The sequence below is a fragment of the Pongo pygmaeus genome, chromosome 15, assembly GCF_028885625.2.
Source record: "Pongo pygmaeus isolate AG05252 chromosome 15, NHGRI_mPonPyg2-v2.0_pri, whole genome shotgun sequence".
Lineage (NCBI taxonomy): Eukaryota > Metazoa > Chordata > Mammalia > Primates > Hominidae > Pongo > Pongo pygmaeus.
In genome coordinates, this window is record NC_072388.2 from 16,713,796 (window position 1) to 16,738,929 (window position 25,134).

The 25,134-nt window shown below is 44.3% G+C and overlaps 2 protein-coding genes across 3 annotated transcripts in view; one reads left to right on the forward strand and one right to left on the reverse strand.

The window, feature by feature from the left end:
- The window catches only part of LOC129013193 (espin-like), a 52,963-nt gene extending 52,208 nt beyond the window's left edge, over window positions 1-755 (forward strand). For both annotated transcript variants that reach the window (XM_063651316.1, XM_063651318.1), the window contains one exon: window positions 140-755. The gene's annotated coding sequence lies outside the window, so the exon portion shown is untranslated. The remainder of the gene's footprint in view (window positions 1-139) is intronic.
- A 3,393-nt stretch (window positions 756-4,148) lies between these two features.
- The window catches only part of LOC129012637 (neuroblastoma breakpoint family member 3-like), a 53,039-nt gene continuing 32,053 nt past the window's right edge, over window positions 4,149-25,134 (reverse strand). The window contains exons 12-28 of the mRNA XM_063651326.1: window positions 24,239-24,341; window positions 23,191-23,405; window positions 22,069-22,141; window positions 21,393-21,604; window positions 20,130-20,339; window positions 18,288-18,390; window positions 17,238-17,452; window positions 16,116-16,188; window positions 15,446-15,651; window positions 14,105-14,156; window positions 10,759-10,922; window positions 9,667-9,718; window positions 8,838-9,010; window positions 8,082-8,133; window positions 7,296-7,468; window positions 6,531-6,582; window positions 4,149-5,907 (exon numbers count right to left, since the gene is read on the reverse strand). Coding sequence (XP_063507396.1) covers window positions 5,664-5,907; window positions 6,531-6,582; window positions 7,296-7,468; window positions 8,082-8,133; window positions 8,838-9,010; window positions 9,667-9,718; window positions 10,759-10,922; window positions 14,105-14,156; window positions 15,446-15,651; window positions 16,116-16,188; window positions 17,238-17,452; window positions 18,288-18,390; window positions 20,130-20,339; window positions 21,393-21,604; window positions 22,069-22,141; window positions 23,191-23,405; window positions 24,239-24,341 — 2,372 coding nt within the window. The 3' untranslated portion in view covers window positions 4,149-5,663. The remainder of the gene's footprint in view (window positions 5,908-6,530; window positions 6,583-7,295; window positions 7,469-8,081; window positions 8,134-8,837; window positions 9,011-9,666; window positions 9,719-10,758; window positions 10,923-14,104; window positions 14,157-15,445; window positions 15,652-16,115; window positions 16,189-17,237; window positions 17,453-18,287; window positions 18,391-20,129; window positions 20,340-21,392; window positions 21,605-22,068; window positions 22,142-23,190; window positions 23,406-24,238; window positions 24,342-25,134) is intronic.

Consider the following 25,134-nt stretch of genomic DNA (forward strand, 5'->3'; position numbering starts at 1 on the left):
AGGAATTTCCAGTATTCCAAATATGAGAAGCTGAGAAAACAAACAAACAATCAAACAAACTCAAAACCCTGAAAACCGGGATAAGTAAGGGTAGATGTTTGCTGGGTGTGGATTAATAATGAACTTTTTTTGCCCCAAGCAACAAAGAGGCACCTTGGAAAATAGACAAGAGACAAGAAGAAGAGAAGCTTTCAGATATATTTGGTCCAAGGAAGAGACTCTTCAGAGGGAAGGTCACATCAGCTAGAAACATTAATGAGACTGGATGGGCTCAAACCACCGACTTTTCAGTCCACTTCCGACAGCACTAACCTAGTGTTCCAGAGACACTGCTTGTTAAACAGTGAAAGCTGTTGCTCAATTGTGTCATCCATAATTGTCAAATATTGTCATTTAGTAGCACAAGGAAGTATTCTCTGTTGCCAAGCTAGAGTACCCATAACTCTTCTGTTTTGTTGAACATTCTTCCCCACCACAAACCCTCTTTAGAAGACTGAGGGCTCCTAAAACATCGAGGCCAAGAGTTCTGTCCTTGTGCATGTTTGGGCATTGGCCCAGGGCCAAATCAGTGGGAGACTCCCCCACGCACATGCCAGGTCCCCAGGTGACAACTACAGTCTCTGGATCTGAGGTCATCCACTTTCCCATTCCTAGCTCACCTCACCCATCATGAAGCCTGGTCAGGATTGCCAGAGACCCGAGTGGGCAGGTGCCCACCCTAAAGACAGAACCTGCTGTGTGCCCACCTTGCTGATCCCTCCATCCTTCTACACAAGGCTTTGTGAGCCAAGGACCTTGGGTTTGCTCACAAGGCAGCCCCTCACCTAGTAGGCATTAGTTCTTTGTGTATATGTATATGTAAATGTATGTGTATGTGTATGTGTATATGTATGTTTATATGTATATGTAGTCCTCAGGTTGTATTCCTTAAATATATATAATATATGTAATTCCTTAAATATATAATTTTAATACAAAATTTTTAAAAGATTCCTTTCATAGACATTTATAATAACACCAAGAAATAGAAACTACATAGCAAAGATGTGAAAGCCAGCCAGGCTCGCCATAGCATCAAGAAATATAAACTACATAGCAAAGTTGTGAAAGCCAGCCAGGCTCGCCATAGTATCAAGAAATATAAACTACATAGCAAAGTTGTGAAAGCCAGCCAGGCTCAGCTTCAAATCCTAGCACTTAGGAAGGCCGTGGCAGGAGGGTCGCTTGAGCTCAGAAGCTTGAAACTAGCTTAGGCAACATAGTGAGACCTCATCTCTACTGAAAATCAGAAAAATTATCCGGGTGTGGTGGTGTGAGCCTGTAGTCCCAGGTACTCAGTGGATGAGACCCTAGGATGTCATCGGCCTGAAATTCCATGCTGCAGTGAGCTGTGATCTTGCCACTGTACTCCAACCTGAGTGAAAGAGTGAGATCGTGTCTAGAAACAAAAGAAGAAAAAAAAAAGGTGTGAAAGCCTATATACTGAAGACTACCAAGTATTGCTGAGAGGAGTTAAAGACCTTTGGAATAGAGAACGTTCCTTCTTGCATTTCAAGATTGCTTTTGTTTTGGGGGGATACTTGCTATTTTTTAGGAACATGAAGTTCTTCTCCGGCATTCCTGTAAAAAAGGCCACTTTTGATAGGATTGTATTGAGTCTGTGGATTGCTTTGAGTTGTATTTTTATCTTAACCATGTTACAACTTCCAACCCATGGATGCAAGATGTCTTTCCGTTGATTTAGGTCTCCCTTAGTCTCCTCGAGCAATGTTCTGTAGTTGTCTGTGTACAAGTACTGCACCTTCTTGAACAAATTTATTCCCAGACAGCAGAGATGAGTGTGCTACAACATGCTGGTAGAGGGTACCCCAGTTGTGCTTGGGGCTTCCTATGCCTCATGGAAAAATGTGCCTTCCTTAATTTTTCCCATAAGAACCACCCTACTTCATGCCCTGTCTCTCTGTCCAAACACCAGGACAGCCCTCAGGCCAGTCTCAACCACCCAATGGATTGACAAAGGTGCAAATATGATTCAGTGGAGAAGGCATTCTCTTGTCAACAAATTGTATAGAAACAACTGGACATGCATATCCCCAAAGGAAAAAGATTCACCTGAACCTCAATACTGACAAAAACTAACTCAAAATGGATTATGCAACTAAATATAAACTATAAAACTAGAGAAAGTGTAGCAGAAAATATAAGACAAAATCTTCACGACACAGGCAAAGTGTTCTTTGTTATCAAGAAACACAAACCATTAAAGAAAATATTGATAAATTCAACTTTATAAAAATTAGAAGTTTTTGCTCAACACAAGACAGTATTAAGAGAGCAAATATAAGCTGCAGATTGGGAGAAAAACAGGGGAAATGACAAATGTGACAAAGGGCAAGTGTGATAGTTACTTGCACGTGTCACTGTGACCAAGCACCAGGGTGCCGGGACATTCGGCCAAATGTGATTCTGGTTGTGTTCCAGAGAGGTTTCGCATGTGATTAACATCGGGATGGGCAGACTAAGTGAAGCAGATTGCCCCCTTAACGGGGGAGGGACTCATGCAATCAATCAAAGGCCAGGAGAGAACTAAGAGGCCTAAGAGGAAACAAATGCTTTCCTGGGTATCCAGCTTTCCTTCCATCTTGGGAATTTCAGCCTCCATAATCTCAGAAGCAAATTCACATATGTATACACACACATATACATTTCATAGGTATGTGGCTAAGAGTGTATTTTTAAAAGTTCAGCCATGAGAGGATTGGTGAAGCCAGCCAATGAATAAGGGTGTGTTCTATTATATGACTCGGTCTTCTTTTGTACACGATTGAAGTTCTGCATTTGAAGTAGGAGGATAGGAGAGAGCAAGTCCACCTAGGATGATAACAGCTGAATCTCTCAACAGACACTTCAAAGCCCTAGGGGTTAACTTAGAGAGTCCAAAATCCCACCCGTAACCCTGCCCCTAAACACCAGGGCTAGGGAACACTGTGGCCCTCAGGTGATTTTCTTTAACCGGGTCTGGGAGCCACACAAGGGCAGAGGGAGCAGGAAACACTATGCAAATCGAGGCCAGGACAGCAGGGAGGGCCTGTTCATGACAGAACACAGGTAAAACTATCCTCAGAAAGAGCATGTGGAGAAACACAGATCATGCCTGAGACCTGGTGGATTAGAGCACTGGCTACTGGGGAATTGAAAGGAAGGGGCTTCACCATGCAGAGGACCAGAGGTGCCAGTCTTGGGAAGGCAGAATTGCTGGGAGATGGGGAGGCATGGACAAAGGAAGCATCCTCTGGAGACTCATGGTGAAGAGAACAAACAAATGAAGTAACTGGCAGAAATTATAGGTCCTGGTAGAACAAAATAGAATCCCACAACGAGAACATACACCATGTATGTTCTGCAAGGAAGACAATAGCTCCTAAAAACGCAAGAAAAATCATTTTGGGCAAGCACCTTATATCCAGTAATGCGATCCATGTATCAAGACCGTGAGGAAGATTATTAAACATGCTAAACTCAGCGAGAACTGATTCCCTCATGAGGACTCTGTTAAGGATGAGTACCACTCAGCAAGTGATGACTGTGACATTCACTTTATTTAATATATTTAATTGTGGATCTAAAGCAAAAACCAAGGTGTGGGCAAGATGACAACCACACAATGTCACTGGTATATGTTTAGGTTCAAATACTATTATGAGAAGTGGCAGGTAAAGCAGGTAGGAAAAAGAAAACACATCATATAATTGACTGTCATATGGAAATATTTGACGTTGAAAGTCATAATTTAAAACGTATAAACCAAATATTACAAGTGTGTCTAGTTCAAAGGGGGGAAAACTATGAAACATTTTTAGTCAATATCAAGCATGAGCTACATAACCCTTCTTAAATGCCAGAGGCACACACACACACACAGACACACAGACACACACTCTCACAAAGAATATAAATAACTAGAACCAAGAAATGGAGTAAATGCATTCTGCTACATATGGTAAACGTAGCCTACAAGGTGGAAGAGATTAGAAAATAAACAGGGAAATGAAAAGGTTTTTATTAATTCGCATCAGTACCCACCAAAACCAATCAGCATAACAAAAGATTATAACACTGAATGTAAAAAACAATCCAACAGTCCAGAGTGATAGGCAAAAGTTTTTAATTGTATAGATTAAAATAACTTTGGACAAAAATTAAAACTCAGGCAGAGAATGTTTTTTTTTTCAACAACAGACACTAGCAAAAACAAAGGCCCAGTAAAACTTGACACAGAAAATTTCCAGTGTAGAGATATGAATATAATAATAGACACAGGCAGGGATTATTAATAAATGATAAAATGTTTAGAGGATGATCATTGGAACACAGGACATTTATACTTTTAAAAACCACTCTCCCAAATACTTCATTATAAGTAAGGTGTCTCTAAAAGGGATAGATCTCCTAGATCCCTCCTTAACCAAGTCACCAGTCCTGATATCATGATAATGCTGATGGACAAACTAGACCTTCTCTGCCCACAGATGGGCTGAGGTTGGAAACTCACAGTATTAACTCTGCAGTGTTCTTGACAAAACGTTTAGGCTGAATTTCATCATGAAGACATTTTCAGACAACTTCAGAATGTAGACCATTGAGCCAGACAGCTGACCCATCCTCTACAAACAAGTCCATGTCACCACAATCAATGACAACAACAAAAAGATGAGGAAATATTTGGGGTTCAAAATAACTAAAGAAATGTAGCAACATTATCATTTACTTCTTTTGAACCCAAAATATCTCTCCTCCTTTTTGTTGTGTGATTCGTGGTGACGTGGACTGTGAGAAGGAGAAAGGTCAGTTGTCCTGCTCAGTGTTCTACATGCTGCAGTTGTCTGGTGATTACCTCCTATGAAACTCAGGCTAGGCGTTTTCTGCAAGAACATGGCATTGTTCACATTCTGCACTGGCAGAGTCCCGGGTGACATGCTGTCTCTTGCCAGCGGCTCCTGACTCCTGTTCTTTACAGGATGGAATTGAAAGGAGCAGGGCTAAGGCCTCTCAATGCTGTTTGTCCATCTAGCTGTGGTCTTCCTAAGTATTGATATCAATTGGAGGCTGAGGGACTGTGGCTTCTCTACTCAAAGGAGCCTAGTGGGTTAACAACTGTCAAGAGTAGTCAGTGGTTCTGAAATACAATCCTCAGCCAAGGATCCCTCCTGTGTTACAGATGGATCAGCTAAAACAAACCAACACTGAAGATACAAAGAATGGGGGTAGGTTCATTGAAACCAGGGTAACACCTTTGGATGAGCTAAATACAAAGATGACACTGACCTTGAGCAGGTATAGAAGCTCAGAGACATGCCTGCAAAATGAAATACCTGAGGAACTTTGTAGCTACCCAGAGATATCTGGTTCCAATTAGAATGTCTGGCAGATCACTCCCGGCATGTGCTACATAGTCATGTGAACGTGTCACACCTAACTTGGGTCCAATGTCTTCAGAATGGGCACAGGTGGCCACTGGAATGGTCTGAGAATAGGAATAGAGCCACGCCCACTTTCCCATCCTATGTCTGGGCTTCCAAAGGGAACTACGGTTTCATTCAAACCTACATGTGCCTATAGGTCCTGCCTGCAGCAATGACATCTCTCAGCTTAGGAAGGGCTGCTTAGTGTGGGAATATGACTCCCATCTGGAAAGCCAGATGGTGCCTTATCACTGTCGAAGTAAAAAACCTATTTTCCACGTCAAGGGCCAAGCTGACGTTCTGTTCCTCAAATGAGTAAAAGGCACTTCTGTAGTGCTGGAATGAGGCATGTAGTTCAAAGTAAGTTGAAGGAGTCGAATAACATCTATCCAGTGAGTCCTGCAAGACTTCAGGCTCTTCTGCTTCCATCAGCACCCCGTTGAGCCTGGAAAAGGAGACAAAACTAAAGAAGCAGCCAGGGAAAATCAGACACCACACAGCCCCAACTAGATTTCAGGGGTAACATAAGGAAGTGGTCCAAAAACGAAAAGGATAGATCCATTAATGAGGTAAAAAAATTATTGCCTTTATGTTGGGATAGAACAGGGCCAGGTAGAAAACAGTGAAAGAGAAAGACAGAGAGAGAGAGAGAGAGACAGAGAGAGACAGAGAGAGAGAGAGAGAGAAAGTGAGCTCAGTGAATTGGCCAGGTGACACACTGATAAGGGAGTAAAAGGACACTCTGAGTTAGTGCCCTCACGATACACAGCAAACAGTGATCATGAGAAGAGTGAACTCAATAGTTTTCCATCAAATGTGCTTAAAATTCCATGCGGTTGCCGTAAGTGTACAACTTCTGAGGTATGGTCAACCTATGGTACATTAGTAAATGATAAGGGGAGGAAGAAATGGAAACTGAAATGTCTACTGCAATGAAACCCAATAGCAATGTCAGTAGGAGTAATTCAGCCTTTATTGAAAACATGAAATCAAACACACTGTTTTCCCTGGACCTGTTGTCTCTAGGTGTTAACACAGAATTAAGCGACCACAATTGCTGAAAGTTACCTGGGGCATGGTGGGTTTTGATCTTCTTCCCCTTCTTGGTACTTTTCAATTTCTGCAATAAATTCAGACATGGACAGACACATTAAGCTGATTCCCTTACACACATAACATTCCACTGTCTAATCCTCACACAGGGACCTCAGGCTCCTCAGCATAAGAATAGGACACTGTGAGAAATATATTTCAGGAGGCCTGAAGGCTGGTCATGATAGAGATTCCTTGGTTTTGTCCCAGAAAATAAGGGTAAAATGTCCCTATTCTGGTAGATCATTATCCCAATATCATTTGTCCCAAGTTTGTGCAAACGGTTATACCATATTTTTCCAATCAATTTAAAGCAAATGCCTTCAAACGATTTCTAGGAGAAAAACTGCAATATTCAGCCCTGTCTCATCAAATACTCAGATTGTTCATGGTTGTGAGGATTTTAGACACTGAAATTAGAGTGAGAAAGGAAATCTACAAACCCTTGAGTCAAAATCATAGTTCTTTGAATTTGTCACATCTGCCCAGGTCCAATGCCTTGAGAGTAGAATCAGAGTGCCACAGGCATAGCCTGAGACTAGGAAGAGAGCCACACTCACTGACCCATCCCATGTTTGGGCTTCCAGGTAGAACTAGAGTTTCATTCAACCTATATGTGCCTATAGGTCCTCAGTGCAGCAATGACATCTCTCAGCTCAGTAATGGCCTCTTGGAGCAGGAATATGATCTCTATATGGAAAACTCAGTGGATCCTTATCACCTTTATAGAAAGGTACTCACCATCCATGTCAAGAGAAAAGCCAACATGTTCTTCCTCCAGTGAGTAAAAGGAACTTCCGTAGGGCTGGCATGGATCAGGCATTTCTAGATAACTGGAAGGAGTCGAATAACATCTATCTAGTGAGTCCTGCAAGTCCTCAGGCTCTACTACCTCCAGCAGCTCTCTGCTGAGCCTGGAAAAGTAGAAAAAGTAAAGAATAAGCCAGGGGAAATCAGACACAACAGAGCCCCAACTAGGTTTCATGGGTAGCATAAGGAAGTGGTTAAAAAAGAAAAAGGATACATCCATTAATGAGGTAACAAATTATTGCCTTCAGTTGGGATGGAACAGGGCCAAATAGAAAAGAATGAAAGAGAAAGACAGAGAGACAGAGAGACAGAGGCAGAGACAGAGAGCGAGCACTCAGTGAATTGTCCAGGTGACACACTGATGAGGGAGTACAGGACACTCTGAGTTACTGCCCTCAGGACACACAGTGTACAGTGATCATGAAAAGACTGTGCTCAATAATTTTCCATAAAATGTGCTCAAGTTTCCATGCAGTCACCATGAGGATACAGCTTTTGAAGTATGGTCAACCTACAGTAGATTAGTAAGTGACAAGGAGAGGAAGAAACGGAAACCTAAATATCTACTGCAATGAAAACCAACAGCAATGTGAGTAGGAATAATTCAGGCTTGGTTGAAAACATGTAATCGATAATGTCGGCTTGCTCTGCTTTCCCTGAACCAGGAGTCTTCAGGTGTCAACACAGAATTAGCTGTTGACAGTTGCTCAAACTTACCTGGGGCATGGTGGGCCTTGGTCTTCTTCCTCTTCTTGGTCCTTTTTAATTCCTGCAATAAATTCAGACAGGGACAGACAAAATAAGCCAATTCACCTACACCCGTAACAGTCCACTGTCTAATCCCCACACAGGGACCTCAGGCTCCTCAGCACAAGAACAGGACAATGTGAGAGATATACTTCAGGAGGCCTCAAAGCCAGTCATGATAGAGAATCTTTGGTTTGCATCTCAGAACCAAGGGTGAAATGTCCCTATTCTGGTAGACAGTTATCCCAAAATCATTTATCCCAAGTTTGTGCAAACAGTTATGCCTTATTGTTCCCATCAGTTCAAAGAAAATGCCCCAGATGATTTCTAGGAGGAAAACTGCAGTATTCAGCCCTGTCTCATCAAATGCCCAGCTCATTCGTCATTGCAAGACACTGAAATTAGAATGAAGGAGGAAATCTACAAACCCTTGAGCCCAAATCATAGTTCTGTGAATTTTTTACGTGTACCTGGTCCAATGTGCTGAGAGTGGGCTCAGGTTGCCACAGGCATGGCTGGAGACTAGGAATAGAGCCATGCTCCCTGACCCATTTCATGTCTGGGCTTCCAACTGAAACTACAGTTTCATTACAACCTATATGCGCCCACAGGTCCTGCCTGCGGCAATGACATCTCTCGGGTCAGTAAGGGCCACTTGGAGCAGGAATATCACCCATATCTGGAGGACCAGGTGGAGTCTTATCACCTTCATAGTAAGGTACTCACTGTCCACGTCAAGAGCCAAGCCAAGATGTTGTTCCTCCAATGAGTAAAAGTCATTTCTGTACAGCTGGCATAAGTCAGGCAGTTCCATATACCCACAAGGAGTTGAATAAAATCTATCCAGTGAGTCCTGCAAGACTTCAGGCTCTTTCTCATCCAGCAGCTCCCTGCTGAGCCTGGAAAAGAAGGAAAAGTAAAGAATAAGCCAGGGGGAATCAGAAACCACACAGCCCCAGCTAGATTTCATGGGTAACATAAGGAACTGTTTGAAAAGAAAAAGGACAGATCTATTAATGAGGTAACAAATTATTGCCTTCATGTTGGGACAGACCAGGGCCAGGCAGAAAAGGATGAAAGAGAAAGACACACACACACACACACACACACACACACACACACACACACACACACACATTGAGAGAGAGAGAGAGTGAGAGAGATAGTGAGCTCAGTGAATTGGCCAGGTGACACACTGATGAGGGAGTCAAAGAACACTCTATATTAGTGCCCTCAGGACACACAATGAACAGTGATCATGAAAAGAGTGGGCTCAATAATTTTGCATAAAATGTGCTCAAGCTTCCCTGCAGTCACCATGAGAATACAGCTTTTGAGGTGTGGTCAACCTTCACTAGGTTAGTAAATGATAAGGAAAGGAAGAAATGGAAACCTAAACATTTACTGTAATGAGAACCAAAAGCAATGTTAGTAGATGTAATTCAGACTTGTCTGACAAGATGAAATCATTATTTTCAGCATGTACTGTTTTCCCCAGACTTGGCGTCTCCAGGTGTCAACATCAAATTAACTGTCCACAATTTCTCAGACTCACCTGGGACCTGTGGCCTCTTGGTCCTCCTTTTTCACTTGATCACACCAATGTCCTGCAAATAAATTCAGACAGGGCCTCTTACATGAAGCAGTTCTTCCTTGCACACAGAAACATTCCTCTGTCCAATCCTAACACAGGGACATCAGTCTTCTCAGTGTGAGAACAGTAGACTTTGAGAGAAATATACCAGGAGGCCTGAGGTCAAGTCTTGAGAGAACTGACTTGGTTCCTTTCATGAGCCTTGGGCAAAATTCCCATTTTGGAATGTGATCTTCCCAGTGTGCTCTGTCCTAGGTTTGTGTACACAAATGAGCAATGTTTTTCCCAATAGATTTGAGGCAAATCGTTCTAACGCCTCATAGGAGAGATATTACAATATTCAGGCTTCTCTCATCAAATACCCAGGATTTGATAGTTTATGAGATTGTGGACACTGAGATTTGATGGAGGGATGCAATGTACCAGCTCTTGAGTCAAAATGAGACTTGGTTCTACACAGAAGCATCAGCTATCATGGCTTTTGTGGGTAAAAAGTCAGCCATTTATCTAGAAAACATACCAGCAAGATGATGGACAGATGAGCTACAACAAGCCAACTTAGAAGACACAGAAAGTGGGGATAAATTCAGTGAAACCTGGGTCACATCTTCCACGGAGAGGTAGACAAGGGTGACACTGGGCTTGGGCAGGTAAAGAACTGCACAGACATGCTTTGGGAACAAAACTCATAAAGAAATTTGTAGCTGGCAAGAGACATTTAATTCAGGTGAGCTGATCTGACAGATAACTCCTGGACATGTGCTGCACAGCTTGGTGTGAGTTTGCCACACCTGCCTTGAGTTCAATGTCCTGACAGTCGGTCCAGGGTGGCACGGGCATGGCCTGAGACTAGGAAGACAGCAAAGCTCACTGACCCACCCCATGCCTGTGCTTCAGACTCGATTCCAGAGTGATTGAAATCTACATTGTTATATAAGTTCCACCCACAGTGATGGCAACTCTCAGCCCAACCAGGGGCGCAAGGCCCAAAGATTATGGGGTCTACCTGGGACATGAACTGGAGCTTTATCACCTTCACAATGGAGTACTCACTGCCTATGTCAAGAGCCAAGCCGACTTGCTGTTCCTCTACTGAGTGAAAGGTGCTCCCGTCAGACTGGTATGAGGCACACATGTCAGGAGGAATTGAGAGAGTGGAATCACCTTCATCCCAGGACTCCTGGGGGGCTTCCTCCTCTTCAGACTCCTGCAGATTCCTGATGAGCCAGGCAGGACAGGGATGACAGAAGACATAACCAACAGAGATTAGACAACAAAACCTTCCAGATGATCTGATGGGAGACAGAATGGAGTGCTCACAGAAACCAAAGGCATTTTTCCTTCAAGAGAAATAAAACTATCCTTCTAAATGCAGGCTGGAGGTTGACTGCTCTGAGGACCGAACAAAAATGGGCAGCACATGCTCAGTACATTTGCCACAGATCAGCCAATGCAGGGCACCCAGACTCTCTCTGTAAACTACCATCATGACTTGCAGCACAGAGAACTAACACAGGGCTTCAACTACTTCGTATAAATTGGGTTGAATTTTACATGCAGCATTCAAGTGAACAGAGCCCTTGAGGCAGTGCAGACACAGATCTTGTGTATTAAGGGTCCCCTTTTTACAATATTTTGATATAATATGTTTATTTTTTCAATTTCTTTGCTTACACAAATACTAGCAAACATACTAACAAAAAATAAACAGAAAGCATATATACATTCTCTCCCTGGATTTAAACACATGGGAGAGAACAGGTGACACCAAGAAATCCCTGTTTGAAGGTCTGGAGTGGACCTCCAGCAAACTCCACCAGACCTGCAGCTGAGGGACCTCACCGTTAAAAGGAAAACTAACAAACAGAAAGGAATGAATGTCAACAAAAGGACATCCACACCAAAACCCCATCTGTAGGTCACCAGCATCAAAGACCAAAGGTAGATAAAACCACAAAAATGTGGACAAACTGGAGCAGAAAAGCTGAAAATTCTAAAAACCAGAGCGCCCCTTCTCCTCCAAAGGCTCACAGCTCCTCACCAGCAATGGAACAAAGCAGGACGGAGAATGACTTTGATGAGCTGACAGAAGTAGGCTTCAGAAGTCGGTAATAACAAACTTCTCCGAGCTAAAGGAGGATGTGCAAACCCATCGCAAGGAAGCTAAAAACCTTGAAAAAAGATTGGACGAATGGCTAACTAGAATAAACAATGCAGAGGAGACCTTAAATGACCTGATGGACCTGAAAGCCATGGCACGAGAACTACGTGGCGCATGCACAAGCTTCAGTAGCCAATTTGATCAAGTGGAAGAAAGGGTATTAGTGATTGAAGATCAAATTAATGAAATGAAGTGAGAAGAGCAGTTTAGAGAAAGAAGAGTAAAAAGAAATGAACAAAGCCTCCAATAAATATGGGACTATGTGAAAAGACCAAATCTACATTTGATTGGTGTACCTGAAAGTGATGGGGAGAATGGAACCAAGCTGGAAAACACTTTTCAAGATATTATCCAGGAGAACTTCCCCAACCTAGCAAGGCAGGCCAACATTCAAATTCAGGAAATATAGAGAACACCACAAAGATACTCCTCGAGAAGAGCAACTCCAAGACACATAATTGTAAGATTCACCAAGTTTGAAGAAAGGAAAAAATGTTAAGGGCAGCCAGAGAGAAAGGTCGAGTTACCCACTAAGGGAAGCCCACCAGACTAATAGTGGATCTCTCTGCAGAAACCCTACAAACCAGAAGAGAGTGGGGGCCAATATTCGACATTCATAAAGAAAAGAATTTTCAACCCAGAATTTCATATCCAGCCAAACTAAGCTTCATAAGTGAAGGAGAAATAAAATCCTTTACACACAAGCAAATGCTGAGAGATTTTGTCACCAACAGGCCTGCCTTACAAGAGCTCCTGAAGGAAGCACTGAACATGGAAAGGAACAACATGTACCAGCCAGCCACTGCAAACACATGCCAAATTGTAAAGACCATCGATGCTAGGAAGAAAGTGCATCAACTAACAGGCAAAATAACCAGCTCACATCATCATGACAGGATCAAATTCACACAGAACAATAGTAACCTGAAATGTAAATGGGCTAAATGCCCCAATAAAAAGACACAGACTGGCAAATTGGACAAGGAGTCAAGACCCATCAGTGTGCTGCATTCAGGAGACCCATCTCACGTGCAGAGACACGCATAGGCTCAAAATAAAGGGATGGAGGAAGATCTACCAAGCAAATGGAAAGCAAAAAAAAGCAGGGGTTGCAATCCTAGTCTTTGATAAAACAGACTTTAAACCAAGAAAGATCAAAAGAGACAAAGAAGGCCATTACATAATGGTAAAGGGATCAATTCAACATGAAAAGCTAACTATCCTAAATGTACATGTATCGAATACAGGAGCACCCAGATTCATAAAGCAAGTCCTGAGAGACCTGAAAAGAGACTTAGACTCCCACGCAATAATCATGGGAGACTTTAACACCCCACTGTCATATTAGACAGATCCATGAGACAGAAGGTTCACAAGGATATCCAGGACTTGAACTCAGCTCTGCACCAAGCATACCTAATAGACATCTACAGAACTCTCCACTCCAAATCAACAGAATATACATTCTTCTCAGCATCACATCACACTTATTCCAAAATTGACTACATAGTAGGAAGTAAAGCACTCCTCAGCAAATGTAAAAGAACAGAAATCACAACAAACTGTCTCTCAGACACAGTGCAATCAAATTAGAACTCAGGATTAAGAAACTTACTCAAAACCGCACAACTACATGGAAACTGAACAACCTGCTCCTGAATGACTACTGGGTAAATAACGAAATGAAGGCAGAAATAAAGATGTTCTTTGAAACCAATGAGAACAAAGACACAACATACCAGAATCTCTGGGACACATTTAAAGCAGTGGGGAGAGGGAAATTTCTAGCACTAAATGCCCACAAGAGAAAGGAAAGATCTAAAATCAACACCTTAATATTGCAATTAAAAGAACTAGAGAAGCAAGAGCAAACATATTCAAAAGCTAGCAGAAGGCAAGAAATAACTAAGATCAGAGCAGAACTGAAGGAGATAGAGACACAAAAAAACTCTTCAAAAAAATCAGTGAATCCAAGAGCTGGTTTTTTTAAAAGATCAATAAGATATCCCTGTTTGGCTAGTTCACCTGGCTTATCTGATTGCAAGTTCCTATCTTGAGAGGACTACGAAATTAAAACCAACACAAGGGCCACAAATAATGTACAACGTTGTTAATAAGGACAACTTGTAGCTGGGTGAATGGAAGAAAAAGTTCTATTCATTGCTTCCTCATTTTCTCTAAATCTACAATCTCCAGCTGCCCCTATTGAATTAACAGCCCACAATTCCACAGCATTACCTGGGAGACACTGGCCCTTTTTCTTCCTCTTCCTCATGATCACTTTCATTTTCTGGAAATAAATTCAGAGAAGCAGGTCACATTAAGCAATTCACACTTCACATATGACCAAATCAGTGTCCAGTCATAGGACAAGGACATAACTATTCTCAGTGCAAGAATATGGATGCTGACAGGAGGATTCTAGGGTGCCCTAGATTAACTCTGGTGAGAAGTAGATGACCCTGCTTTCCAGACCCACAGGCCAAAATTTCCCTCTACGGGTAGACCAAAATGCCATATTCCCTGCCTGAGTCTATGCAAACTTAAACAAATTTTTCCACCAAAATAGCCAATAATTGGTCAAACAATTTTCTAGGAGTGTTGTTGCAATACTGACTTATATCACCAGGTAACATGGACATTAATTGTTTAGAGGGATCTACACATGAAACTCGACTGATAGATAAATTTTAACAACTCTTGCATTAAAAAGAATCTGTGATTTGGGAGATGATGGAAGGTGAATCATTTGAGGTCATGAGTTCAAGACCAGCCTGGCCAACATGGGGGAACCCCGTCTCTAATAAAAATACAAAAATTAGCCAGATGTGGTGCCGAGCACCTGTGGTACCAGCGACTCAGGAGGCTGAGGCAGGAGAATCACTTGAACCTGGGAGGCGGAAGTTGCAGCAAGCCAAAATGGAGCCACTGTACTCCAGCCTGGGTGACAGAGCGAGACTCCATCACAAAAAAAAAAAAAAGAGAGAGAATCTATGATGCTACAAAGAAACATTGGATCAGCCATTGCATTGATGGCGTGGAGAACCAGGGTCCAGCCTTGCTTTATGGAACTATATCAGCAAAGTAAAAAAGAAAAGTTTCTGTCCTGATTTCAAGATGACTGTGCAGCTAAGCAAGCTGACTTGAAGGATACCAAGACTAAAGCTGAGAGCAGTGAAGCCTGGGGAACGATACTTCCAAATACAAAGGCAAGGCTGCCAGTCTCCTTAAAAAGGCAGAGAAACCGCATGGACATTGTTCAGGGACAGATGACTTAATCACAGGTGACAAGAGATACTGAATCGAAGCTATGAGGCCTCACAGATACCTCCTGTGTACCTCCTGCACTCAGGTGACTATGAGATTGTCACTCTTGTCTGGGGTCCAGTAACTTGACACTGGGGACTGTGAGACAAAGGCATGACATGAGCTGAGAAGGGAAGAAAACCTCCCTGATATCTCTGTTAAGAATCCCATAAAAGATTTTATTAAAACCAATTTGTGTGTATAGAGCCTGCCTTCAGAGTTTATCTTCCTCAGCATAGGAAAAGGCGTGAGACAAAGGAAAATAGAGGCTACCTGGGATAATGCATACAGCATCCGACAAGTCATCATGAGAGGATGAGTCAATGAGAGTTGAGTCGACTTGGTCTTCCTCAAATGTGATTTTGGTGTTCCAGTGAGGCTGGTTGGACTCACAAGGGCCGTGGCTAGTTGAACAAGTGATGACACATTCCTCCAGTGAGTCCTCAGGGACTTCCTTTTCTTCAGCCTTCTGCACCTCCCTGAGGAGCCAGGTGGGATAGAGATGACAGAAGATTAAACACAGAGGGATCGGACCCCAGGGAGTCCCAGCTGGTTTTGACAGGAGGCATTAAGAGAGTGGCCCCAGAAAGCAAACAGGAGGTTCCCTTTAAGAGGGAACAGGCAATCCTCTTCTCTCTGCAACAGAGCATGGCTGCCATGGGAGACAGAGAGGAAGAGAGCAACTGGTGTTCATTGCACTGGACAGATAGGAGCCGAGGAGGATGAAGACTCAGCTATCCCTGTACGGTACAGACATGACACCCGCCACACACAGAGAAACACAACAGCTGCCACACCCTGTGTCCAAGCTGGCTTGAATTTCACATACTGTGGCCAAGGGAATGCAGACTTTCGGCCCATCGTAGATGCCAGAGAGGGTGTGCCTCCTAGACCTTTTTCATATGTTACCACCCATTACTTGCTCCCGATTATTCAGTGTTACCTGGGGGCACATAATTCCTGTACTTTCTCAGCCTCCTCAACTTTAACATCTTCATCCTCATCTTCGTCATTTTCTGTAAATACAGAAGTGTTCGTTCAGAGATTTCACACTTCACACTCTGCAAGCACAGTCAGCCCAATGTGCACACAGACATGAACATCTAGGCATGGTCACGGTGCAATTGAAAGCTCTCATGTTTTATCTTTAACAAAATGCCCTGGCATGGTTTCCTGATACATTGGGCAATGTATCTCCGATCTGGAGGGCCACCATCAAGATGTGGCCAAATATTGAAAAGACCTTTTGCTCCCCATATGATGGAGGCTTCTACAGCCTCTCGCTGGACTGTGGCAGCTGTCTCCCCCATCCCGCTACAGGTCTGATTCCCAGGCACAGGCTTGGTGTCCTGTCACAGTTCACATTCCAAGCCTAATTCTTTCTCTTAGGAGGGGACAAACTTGTCCTACAGTCCTCCGTGCATCAGGAGACTTCACAGGCCCTCCACGTGGCTTCTGCCCTATTATTCAGGGACATACTGTCTATGAGGAGTGTTCCAGTCTCAAGCACTTGCTACCACCAAATGCCCCCACATCAAGTGCCTGCTCCAACACCACACGGCAAGTGGCTTTATCTCATTTTGAGAAGCAGCCGTAAGTGTTCCCACATTTGGATGCTTCAGACCCTTGGAAGTGACAATTTGCTTGCATTTGCAGATGGAGACAGAGAAACTCGGGAAGGATAAATCACTCACTCACCGACAGTTACTAAGAACATTGCCAAAGAGACAGCCTGGGAACCTGCCTTCTGAGTCCAGAGCTCTTTTCACTCTAACAAGTGCCCTCCCATCACAGCCTCCTTCCTGTCCTTTAAAACTAGAAACGTGCTGCTTCTTGCTCCAAAGAAAACCTTCCATCAAGGAAGGAGGGACATTTGCAATACTGTGACCTCCAACCCCATGGGTTTGCCATCTCTGTTCTTACCCAGGAAGTCCTGGTCATGTCATGGCCACATATGTTAAAGGGAAAAAACACCACCGATGCCACTGTCATTGTGAAAGTATGGAGGTCTGGAGTCTCTCATAAGCCTGGAGTTTTGGGTCATCAGGGCCTATGGCCACCTTACCTGGGCTGAGTTTTTGGACGAGGTGCTGTGCCAGCCTACATCCCTCAGCCAGCTGTTCTCGGAGGTCCGATCCCTGGGAGTTGTCTGGCTTATCCGGAGTGAGGAGGGCCTGGAGATGCTGATTCAATGAGCGGGAGGCATCTCTCCCTTCCCGTAACTTCTCCCTTAACTGAGTCAGCTCTCGTTCCTGAGAGTGAACCAGGACTTTATATTGCCTAAGGTGAGATAGTAGAGAAAATTTAACAGTGGAAAGGGATGAGTGATTAGTTGCAATATTGTGACATAGATTCCTGAGCCAATGTCCTCAAGGAGACTTCCAAGCAGAAGGCCAGCATGTGTGTAAAGAAATGTCTGTGGCCAAGAGAAAGAAAAAAAAGTGGTTCACAGGCTTCCTCTATATGAGAGAGGGCTCCTGGAAGACCCTCCACGATGTTCCATTCATCTTTCTCTTCTGGCAACAAAAGTAGGTGTCTTCCTAATTCAGTTTCGAAAAGACATCCATCCTTTCAGTTCTTCACTCTGGCCATGGACATTTCCACGTGAATATACACATAGTGCATCTCGCAGCGACTAGATACAAAGCCATGGACAGGAATGAGGCCAGGTGCAGATTGGGCCAATTGAAAAGACAAAAGAAAAGAATGACAGGCTCGAGAAGGCAACATTGATTGAGTGAAAGGATGAGAAGCCGCAGTCAGTCAGGAGGTGATTCTGACTAAGGGTGAGTGGGGTGGTGATGGCATATCATTTTGAGTATACCGAATGCTGCTGGGTGGTTCCCACTCCTTCAGTTAATTTTCTGTTATGCACATTTCACCTCAACAATTACTTGTTTGAAAAACAGAAAATAAGGCTCTGAGAAACAACCACAACCCATAACTTATTATTATCCTTGTTCTCTGCTTGATAAATCTTTGTGTGTCGTGAGCCTGCCATGGCAATTCCTGCCTTTCCCCGGGCCCAGCTTAGCTCTGATTTCTCCCCACCGAGCTGTTGTACTTCAGAGATTCACACACCTGCCACCTGCCTGACGCCACGGGGCCCCCTCACCTGAGCTCCTCAGCTTGCCCGAGCTGCTCTGCAAGCTTCTCTTCCTTGAACAGCTGCTCATCCCTCAGCATAGATTTTATGAGGTCTTTGCAGTCTTCATACTCTGAGAAAAGACAGACACACCTGCCTCAGTGAAAGGCTGGACATGCTGTTCTGGTTACTGCATACAGGGCAGGAACCAGGTCCATCCCAAGGACAAAACTGTCCCCACTAGCAGGCTCTAGGCAGGGATTTCCACATCTTTACTCTTCAGTCTCCCGACTTGCTGGCATCTGATCCTCCAAAATTTAGAGATGAAGAAAGAGAAACTCAAGGCACATCAAGGAAGTTGACAAGATGATTCAACCACAATGAAGTGGAGTCAGAATTCACAGCCCCGGAGGTCTGGCTCTGAATGCGAGGCCACTTTCCCAAGCCTTGCAGCCTCTCCTCTAAAACACTGCACTGGGGCGTGAAGTAGTGATTTCTTGTATAGTCGGGAAGGCCTCTCGGACTATGGGACTGATGGTTTCCCTTTTACTGGGAATTTCAAGGACAAATATGTCAAAGATCTTAAACATCTTTCATTTTTAAATGATATCTTCAGATGTGATTTTAAGAATCACATCTGAAGCATAAAGTATGAGACATAAGACATAAGGCCATGAAGGAAATCTGCTCAAATACTAATAAGGTTTGTGTTAATTTAAAAACAGTACAATGAAGAACTAATAGATAGTGTTTACTCTGTGCCAAAAAACGCTCTATGAGATTGACAAGAGCTCACGTAATTCATTGCAGCAATTTACAGAGGTAGGTATTCCTGTAGTACCCTATGTACAGATGAGGAAATTGAGGGACAGACAAGACAAGCAACTTGGATGGAGCCCAGGAGACAAGCCAAGGGTCCCTGTTCTGCACACAGCACTGATGCTTCCACACATTCTCAGGTGCGATCTTTCTTCCTATTTAGGAACAAGAGAATGTGCCCCAGGAAGCAGGAATTCCCTCTCACCAGGCAACTCTCTGCTTTTCTTTTGATGAGTCTTGCCCTGTCACCAAGGCTGGAGTGCAATGGCATATTCTTGGCTCACTGCAACCTCTGCCTCCTGGATGTAAAGGATTCTCCTGCCTCATCCTCCGGAGTAGCTGGGATTACAGGCGCCTGCCACCACGCCCAGCTAATGTTTGTATTTTTAGTAGAGATGGGGTTTCTCCATGTTGCCCAGGCTGGTCTCAAACTCCTGACCTCGTGATCTACCCACCTCAGCCTCCCAAAGTGCTGGGATTAGAGGAGCGAGCCACCGTGCATGGCCCCTACTCCCTGCTCTTGATGCTGTCACTTACACATACCACAGGTTCTATTAGGAGCAGACTCCTCTTGAAGCCCCTCAGAGCGGGCACTGTGTACTATCACCAAGTTTCCCTCAGGGTCCCTAGAACAGAGCTTTGCCTATTGGGCCTCAACAAAAGCTTGAACAGAGTAAGGGTTCACTAGTCCCACACATTTAGAACAACAAACTAGTTGTTATTTGTCTGCCAGGTCTTATATGGTACAGAGATGATTCTTGGAAACACGATTTAGCCTCTTGGAGAAAACAGGTCGTTCTGTGCCTGTGTCTGAAATGGATAACTGCAATTTTACCTCTAGGCCCACCCCCACCTGATTGCAAACATGGAAACTTGCTAAATACTTTGGTACCTCTGACTTCCAAATTTAACAAAATGTGAAAATGCCCATTTCTATTTTCCTAGAAGTATGGGAAGGTTGAACTTATTTTTGATGGAGAGAGCATTTAGTTTCTCTGAGAGAAGACAGGACATCATTCATCACTTTTGTGATGGTGAGCCTATAGAACTTACCGTAATTATTCTGCCCCTTGGCCAGGAAGTACGCCACTTGAGTTACAAGAAATTTCTCTTTGAGGTTTCTGAACTGCTCTTTGTTCTCTGCCAGCTGGGGGCGCGATTTCTTGTTGATTTCTAGAATGTTCAACTCTGACTTCTCAGTGGACCAAGGGCGGGCAGATGCCACCATGCTGACGTTTGTGGTAGAAGAGGTGGGGTCAGGGACTGGGGAGAAGACACCCAAACACATGATGGGTTAAAAACTCGTGAAATCAAGTAGGTTTCATCAGGACTGAGGGATGTCACTGATAGCCCTGTCTACTTCTTTGAAGATGTTGTGTCCCTGATTTCACTCTTCTCATCGCCAGTCTTGATCTCCTTTAAGTCAACTTGTCTTAGCTACGCAGTCACCTTGAAACCAGGACATAAATGCTTCTACCGTTTTCTTGCTCATAAGTTTCTATAAAGCAAGGCTGGGCACTGAGTTGTTGACCCCATGAGCAGCCAATATTTCTGTGTAGCACAACAGATTGTTTTTGGTTTTTTAAATTTTTTTGTTTGTTTCATTGGTTCGTTTTTGGTTTTTTGTTTTTTGTTTGAGATGGAGTCTCACTCTGTCACCCAGGCTGGAGTGCACTGGCGCGATCTCAGCTCACTGCAACCTCTGCCCTCCCTGGTTCAAGCAATTCTCATGTCTCAGCGTCCCAAGTAGCTGAGATTACAAATGCCAACCACCATGCCAGCTAATTTTTGCATTTTTAGTAGAGATGGGGTTTCGCCATGTTGGCCAGGCTGGTTTCGAACTCCTGACATCAGGTGATCCGCCCACCTCGGCCTCCCAAAGCGCTGGGATTACAGATGTGAGCCAGCGCCCCTGGCCAGACACTTATTATTAATAGCTAAGACAAGCCAATGAAAAGGAGAGAGAGTCTAGCCTGAGAGTAGTGAATGAGGAAGGGAGGATTGTCTGAGCCAGTCCTCCCACCTAAGCCTCCTGAGCAGTTGGGACTATATGCACGCAGCACCATGCCTGGCTAGGTTTTCGTATTCTTTGGAAAGATGGGTTTCAGCATATTGCCCAGGCTGGTCTTGAACTCCTGAATTCAAATGATCCTCCCACTTAGGCCTCCCAAACTGCTGTGATTATATGTGTGAGTCACCGCACCTAGCTGCATCCTGGTTTCTGACTAAACCAATATTTATGTATATAGCCTGTCCTCAGAATTGATCTTCCATAGCGTAGACAGACGTATGAGACACAAGGGAAATAGAGGCTACCTGGGAGAAGGTTTCGAGCATCCTGCCATTCATCATCAGAGGATTCACTGTCTACAACTAGAGTTGAGTCGACTTGGTCTTCCTCAAATGTGATTTTGGTTTTCTGGTGAGGCTGGTTGGGCTCACAAGGGCCGTGGCTAGTTGAACAAGTGATGACACATTCCTCCAGTGAGTCCTCAGGGACTTCCTTTTCTTCAGCCTTCTGCACCTCCCTGAGGAGCCAGGTGGGATAGAGATGACAGAAGATTAAACACAGAGGGATCGGACCCCAGGGAGTCCCAGCTGGTTTTGACAGGAGGCATTAAGAGAGTGGTCCCAGAAAGCAAACAGGAGGTTCCCCTTAAGAGGGAACAGGCAATCCTCTTCTCTCTGCAACAGAGCATGGCTGCCATGGGAGCCAGAGAGGAAGAGAGCAACTGGTGTTCATTGCACTGGACAGATAGGAGCTGAGGAGGATGAAGACTCAGCTATCCCTGTACGGTACAGACATGACACCCGCCACACACAGAGAAACACAACAGCTGCCACACCCTGTATCCAAGCTGGCTTGAATTTCACATACTGTGGCCAAGGGAATGCAGACTTTCGGCCCATCATAGATGCCAGAGAGGGTGTGCCTCCTAGACCTTTTTCATATGTTACCACCCATTACTTGCTCCCGATTATTCAGTGTTACCTGGGGGCATATAATTCCTGTACTTTCTCAGCCTCCTCAACTTTAACATCTTCATCCTCATCTTCATCATTTTCTGTAAATACAGAAGTGTTCGTTCAGAGATTTCCCACTTCACACTCTGCAAGCACAGTCAGCCCAATGTGCACTCAGACATGAACATCTAGGCATGGTCACCGTTCAACTGAAAGCTCTCATGTTTTATCTTTAACAAAATGCCCTGGCATGGTTTCCTGATCCATTGGGCAATGCCTTTCTGATCTGGAAGGCCACCATCAAGATGTGGCCAAATATTGAAAAGACCTTTTGCTCCCCATATGATGGAGGCTTCTACAGCCTCTCTCTGGACTGTGGCAGCTGTCTCCCCCATCCTGCTACAGGTCTGATTCCCAGGCACAGGCTTGGTGTCCTGTCACAGTTCACATTTCAAGCCTAATTCTTTCTCTTAGGAGAGGACAAACTTGTCCTACAGTCCTCCGTGCATCAGGAGACGTCACAGGCCCTCCACGTGGCTTCTGCCCTATTATTCAGGGACATTCTTTCTATGAGGAGTGTTCCAGTCTCAAGCACTTGCTACCACCAAATGCCCCCACATGAAGTGCCTGCTCCAACACCACATGGCAAGCAGCTTTATCTCCTTTTGAAAAGCAGTCGTAAGTGTTCCCACATTTGGATGCTTCAGACCCTTGGAAGTGACAATTTGCTTGCATTTGCAGATGGATACAGAGAAAATCGGGAAGGATAAATCTCTCACTCACCGACAGTTACTAAGAACATTGCCAAAGAGACAGCCTGGGAACCTGCCTTCTGAGTCCAGAGCTCTTTTCACTCTAACAAGCGCCATCCCGTCACAGCCTCCTTCCTGTGCTTTAAAACTAGAAATGTGCTGCTTCTTGCTCCAAAGAAAACCTTCCATCAAGGAAGGAGGGACATTTGCAATACTGTGACCTCCAACCCCATGGGTTTGCCATCTCTGTTCTTACCCAGGAAGTCCTGGTCATGTCATGGCCACATATGTTTAGGGGAAAAAACACCACCGATGCCACTGTCATTGTGAAAGTATGGAGGTCTGGAGTCTCTCATAAGCCTGGTGTTTTGGGTCATCAGGACCTATGGCCACCTTACCTGGGCTGAGCTTTTGGACGAGGTGCTGTGCCAGCCTACATCCCTCAGCCAGCTGTTCTCGGAGGTCCCATCCCTGGGAGTTGTCTGGCTTATCCGGAGTGAGGAGGGCCTGGAGATGCTGATTCAATGAGCGGGAGGCATCTCTCCCTTCCCGTAACTTCTCCCTTAACTGAGTCAGCTCTCGTTCCAGAGAGTGAACCAGGACTTTATATTGCCTAAGGTGAGATAGTAGAGAAAATTTAACAGTGGAAAGGGATGAGTGATTAGTTGCAATATTGCGACATAGATTCCTGAGCCAATGTCCTCAAGGAGACTTCCAAGCAGAAGGCCAGCACGTGTGTAAAGAAATGTCTGTGGCCAAGAGAAAGAATAAAAAGTGGTTCACAGGCTTCCTCTATATGAGAGAGGGCTCCTGGAAGACCCTCCACGATGTTCCATTCATCTTTCTCTTCTGGCAACAAAAGTAGGTGTCTTCCTAATTCAGTTTCGAAAAGACATCCATCCTTTCAGTTCTTCACTCTGGCCATGGACATTTCCACGTGAATATACACATAGTGCATCTCGCAGCGACTAGATACAAAGCCATGGACAGGAATGAGGCCAGGTGCAGATTGGGCCAATTGAAAAGACAAAAGAAAAGAATGACAGGCTCGAGAAGGCAACATTGATTGAGTGAAAGGATGAGAAGCCAGTCAGTCAGGAGGTGATTCTGAATAAGGGTGAGTGAGGTGGTGATGGCATATCATTTTGAGTATACCGAATGCTGCTGGGTGGTTCCCACTCCTTCAGTTAATTTTCTGTTATGCACATTTCACCTCAACAATTACTTGTTTGAAAAACAGAAAATAAGGCTCTGAGAAACAACCGCAACCCATAACTTATTATTATCCTTGTTCTCTGCTTGATAAATCTTTGTGTGTCGTGAGCCTGCCATGGCAATTCCTGCCTTTCCCCGGGCCCAGCTTAGCTCTGATTTCTCCCCACCGAGCTGTTGTACTTCAGAGATTCACACACCTGCCACTTGCCTGACGCCACGGGGCCCCCTCACCTGAGCTCCTCAGCTTGCCCGAGCTGCTCTGCAAGCTTCTCTTCCTTGAACAGCTGCTCATCCCTCAGCATAGATTTTATGAGGTCTTTGCAGTCTTCATACTCTGAGAAAAGACAGACACACCTGCCTCAGTGAAAGGCTGGACATGCTGTTCTGGTTACTGCATACAGGGCAGGAGCCAGGTCCATCCCAAGGACAAAACTGTCCCCACTACCAGGCTCTAGGCAGGGATTTCCACATCTTTACTCTTCAGTCTCCCGACTTGCTGGCATCTGATCCTCCAAAATTTAGAGACGAAGAAAGAGAAACTCAAGGCACATCAAGGAATTTGACAAGATGATTCAACCACAATGAAGTGGAGTCAGAATTCACAGCCCCAGAGGTCTGACTCTGAATGCGAGGCCACTTTCCCAAGCCTTGCAGCCTCTCCTCTAAAACACTGCACTGGGGCGTGAAGTAGTGATTTCTTGTATAGTCGGGAAGGCCTCTCGGACTATGGGACTGATGGTTTCCCTTTTACTGGGAATTTCAAGGACAAATATGTCAAAGATCTTAAACATCTTTCATTTTTAAATGATATCTTCAGATATGATTTTAAGAATCACATCTGAAGCATAAAGTATGAGACATAAGACATAAGGCCATGAAGGAAATCTGCTCAAATACTAATAAGGTTTGTGTTAATTTAAAAACAGTACAATGAAGAACTAATAGATAGTGTTTACTCTGTGCCAAAAAACGCTCTATGAGATTGACAAGAGCTCACGTAATTCATTGCAGCAATTTACAGAGGTAGGTATTCCTGTAGTACCCTATGTACAGATGAGGAAATTGAGGGACAGACAAGACAAGCAACTTGGATGGAGCCCAGGAGACAAGCCAAGGGTCCCTGTTCT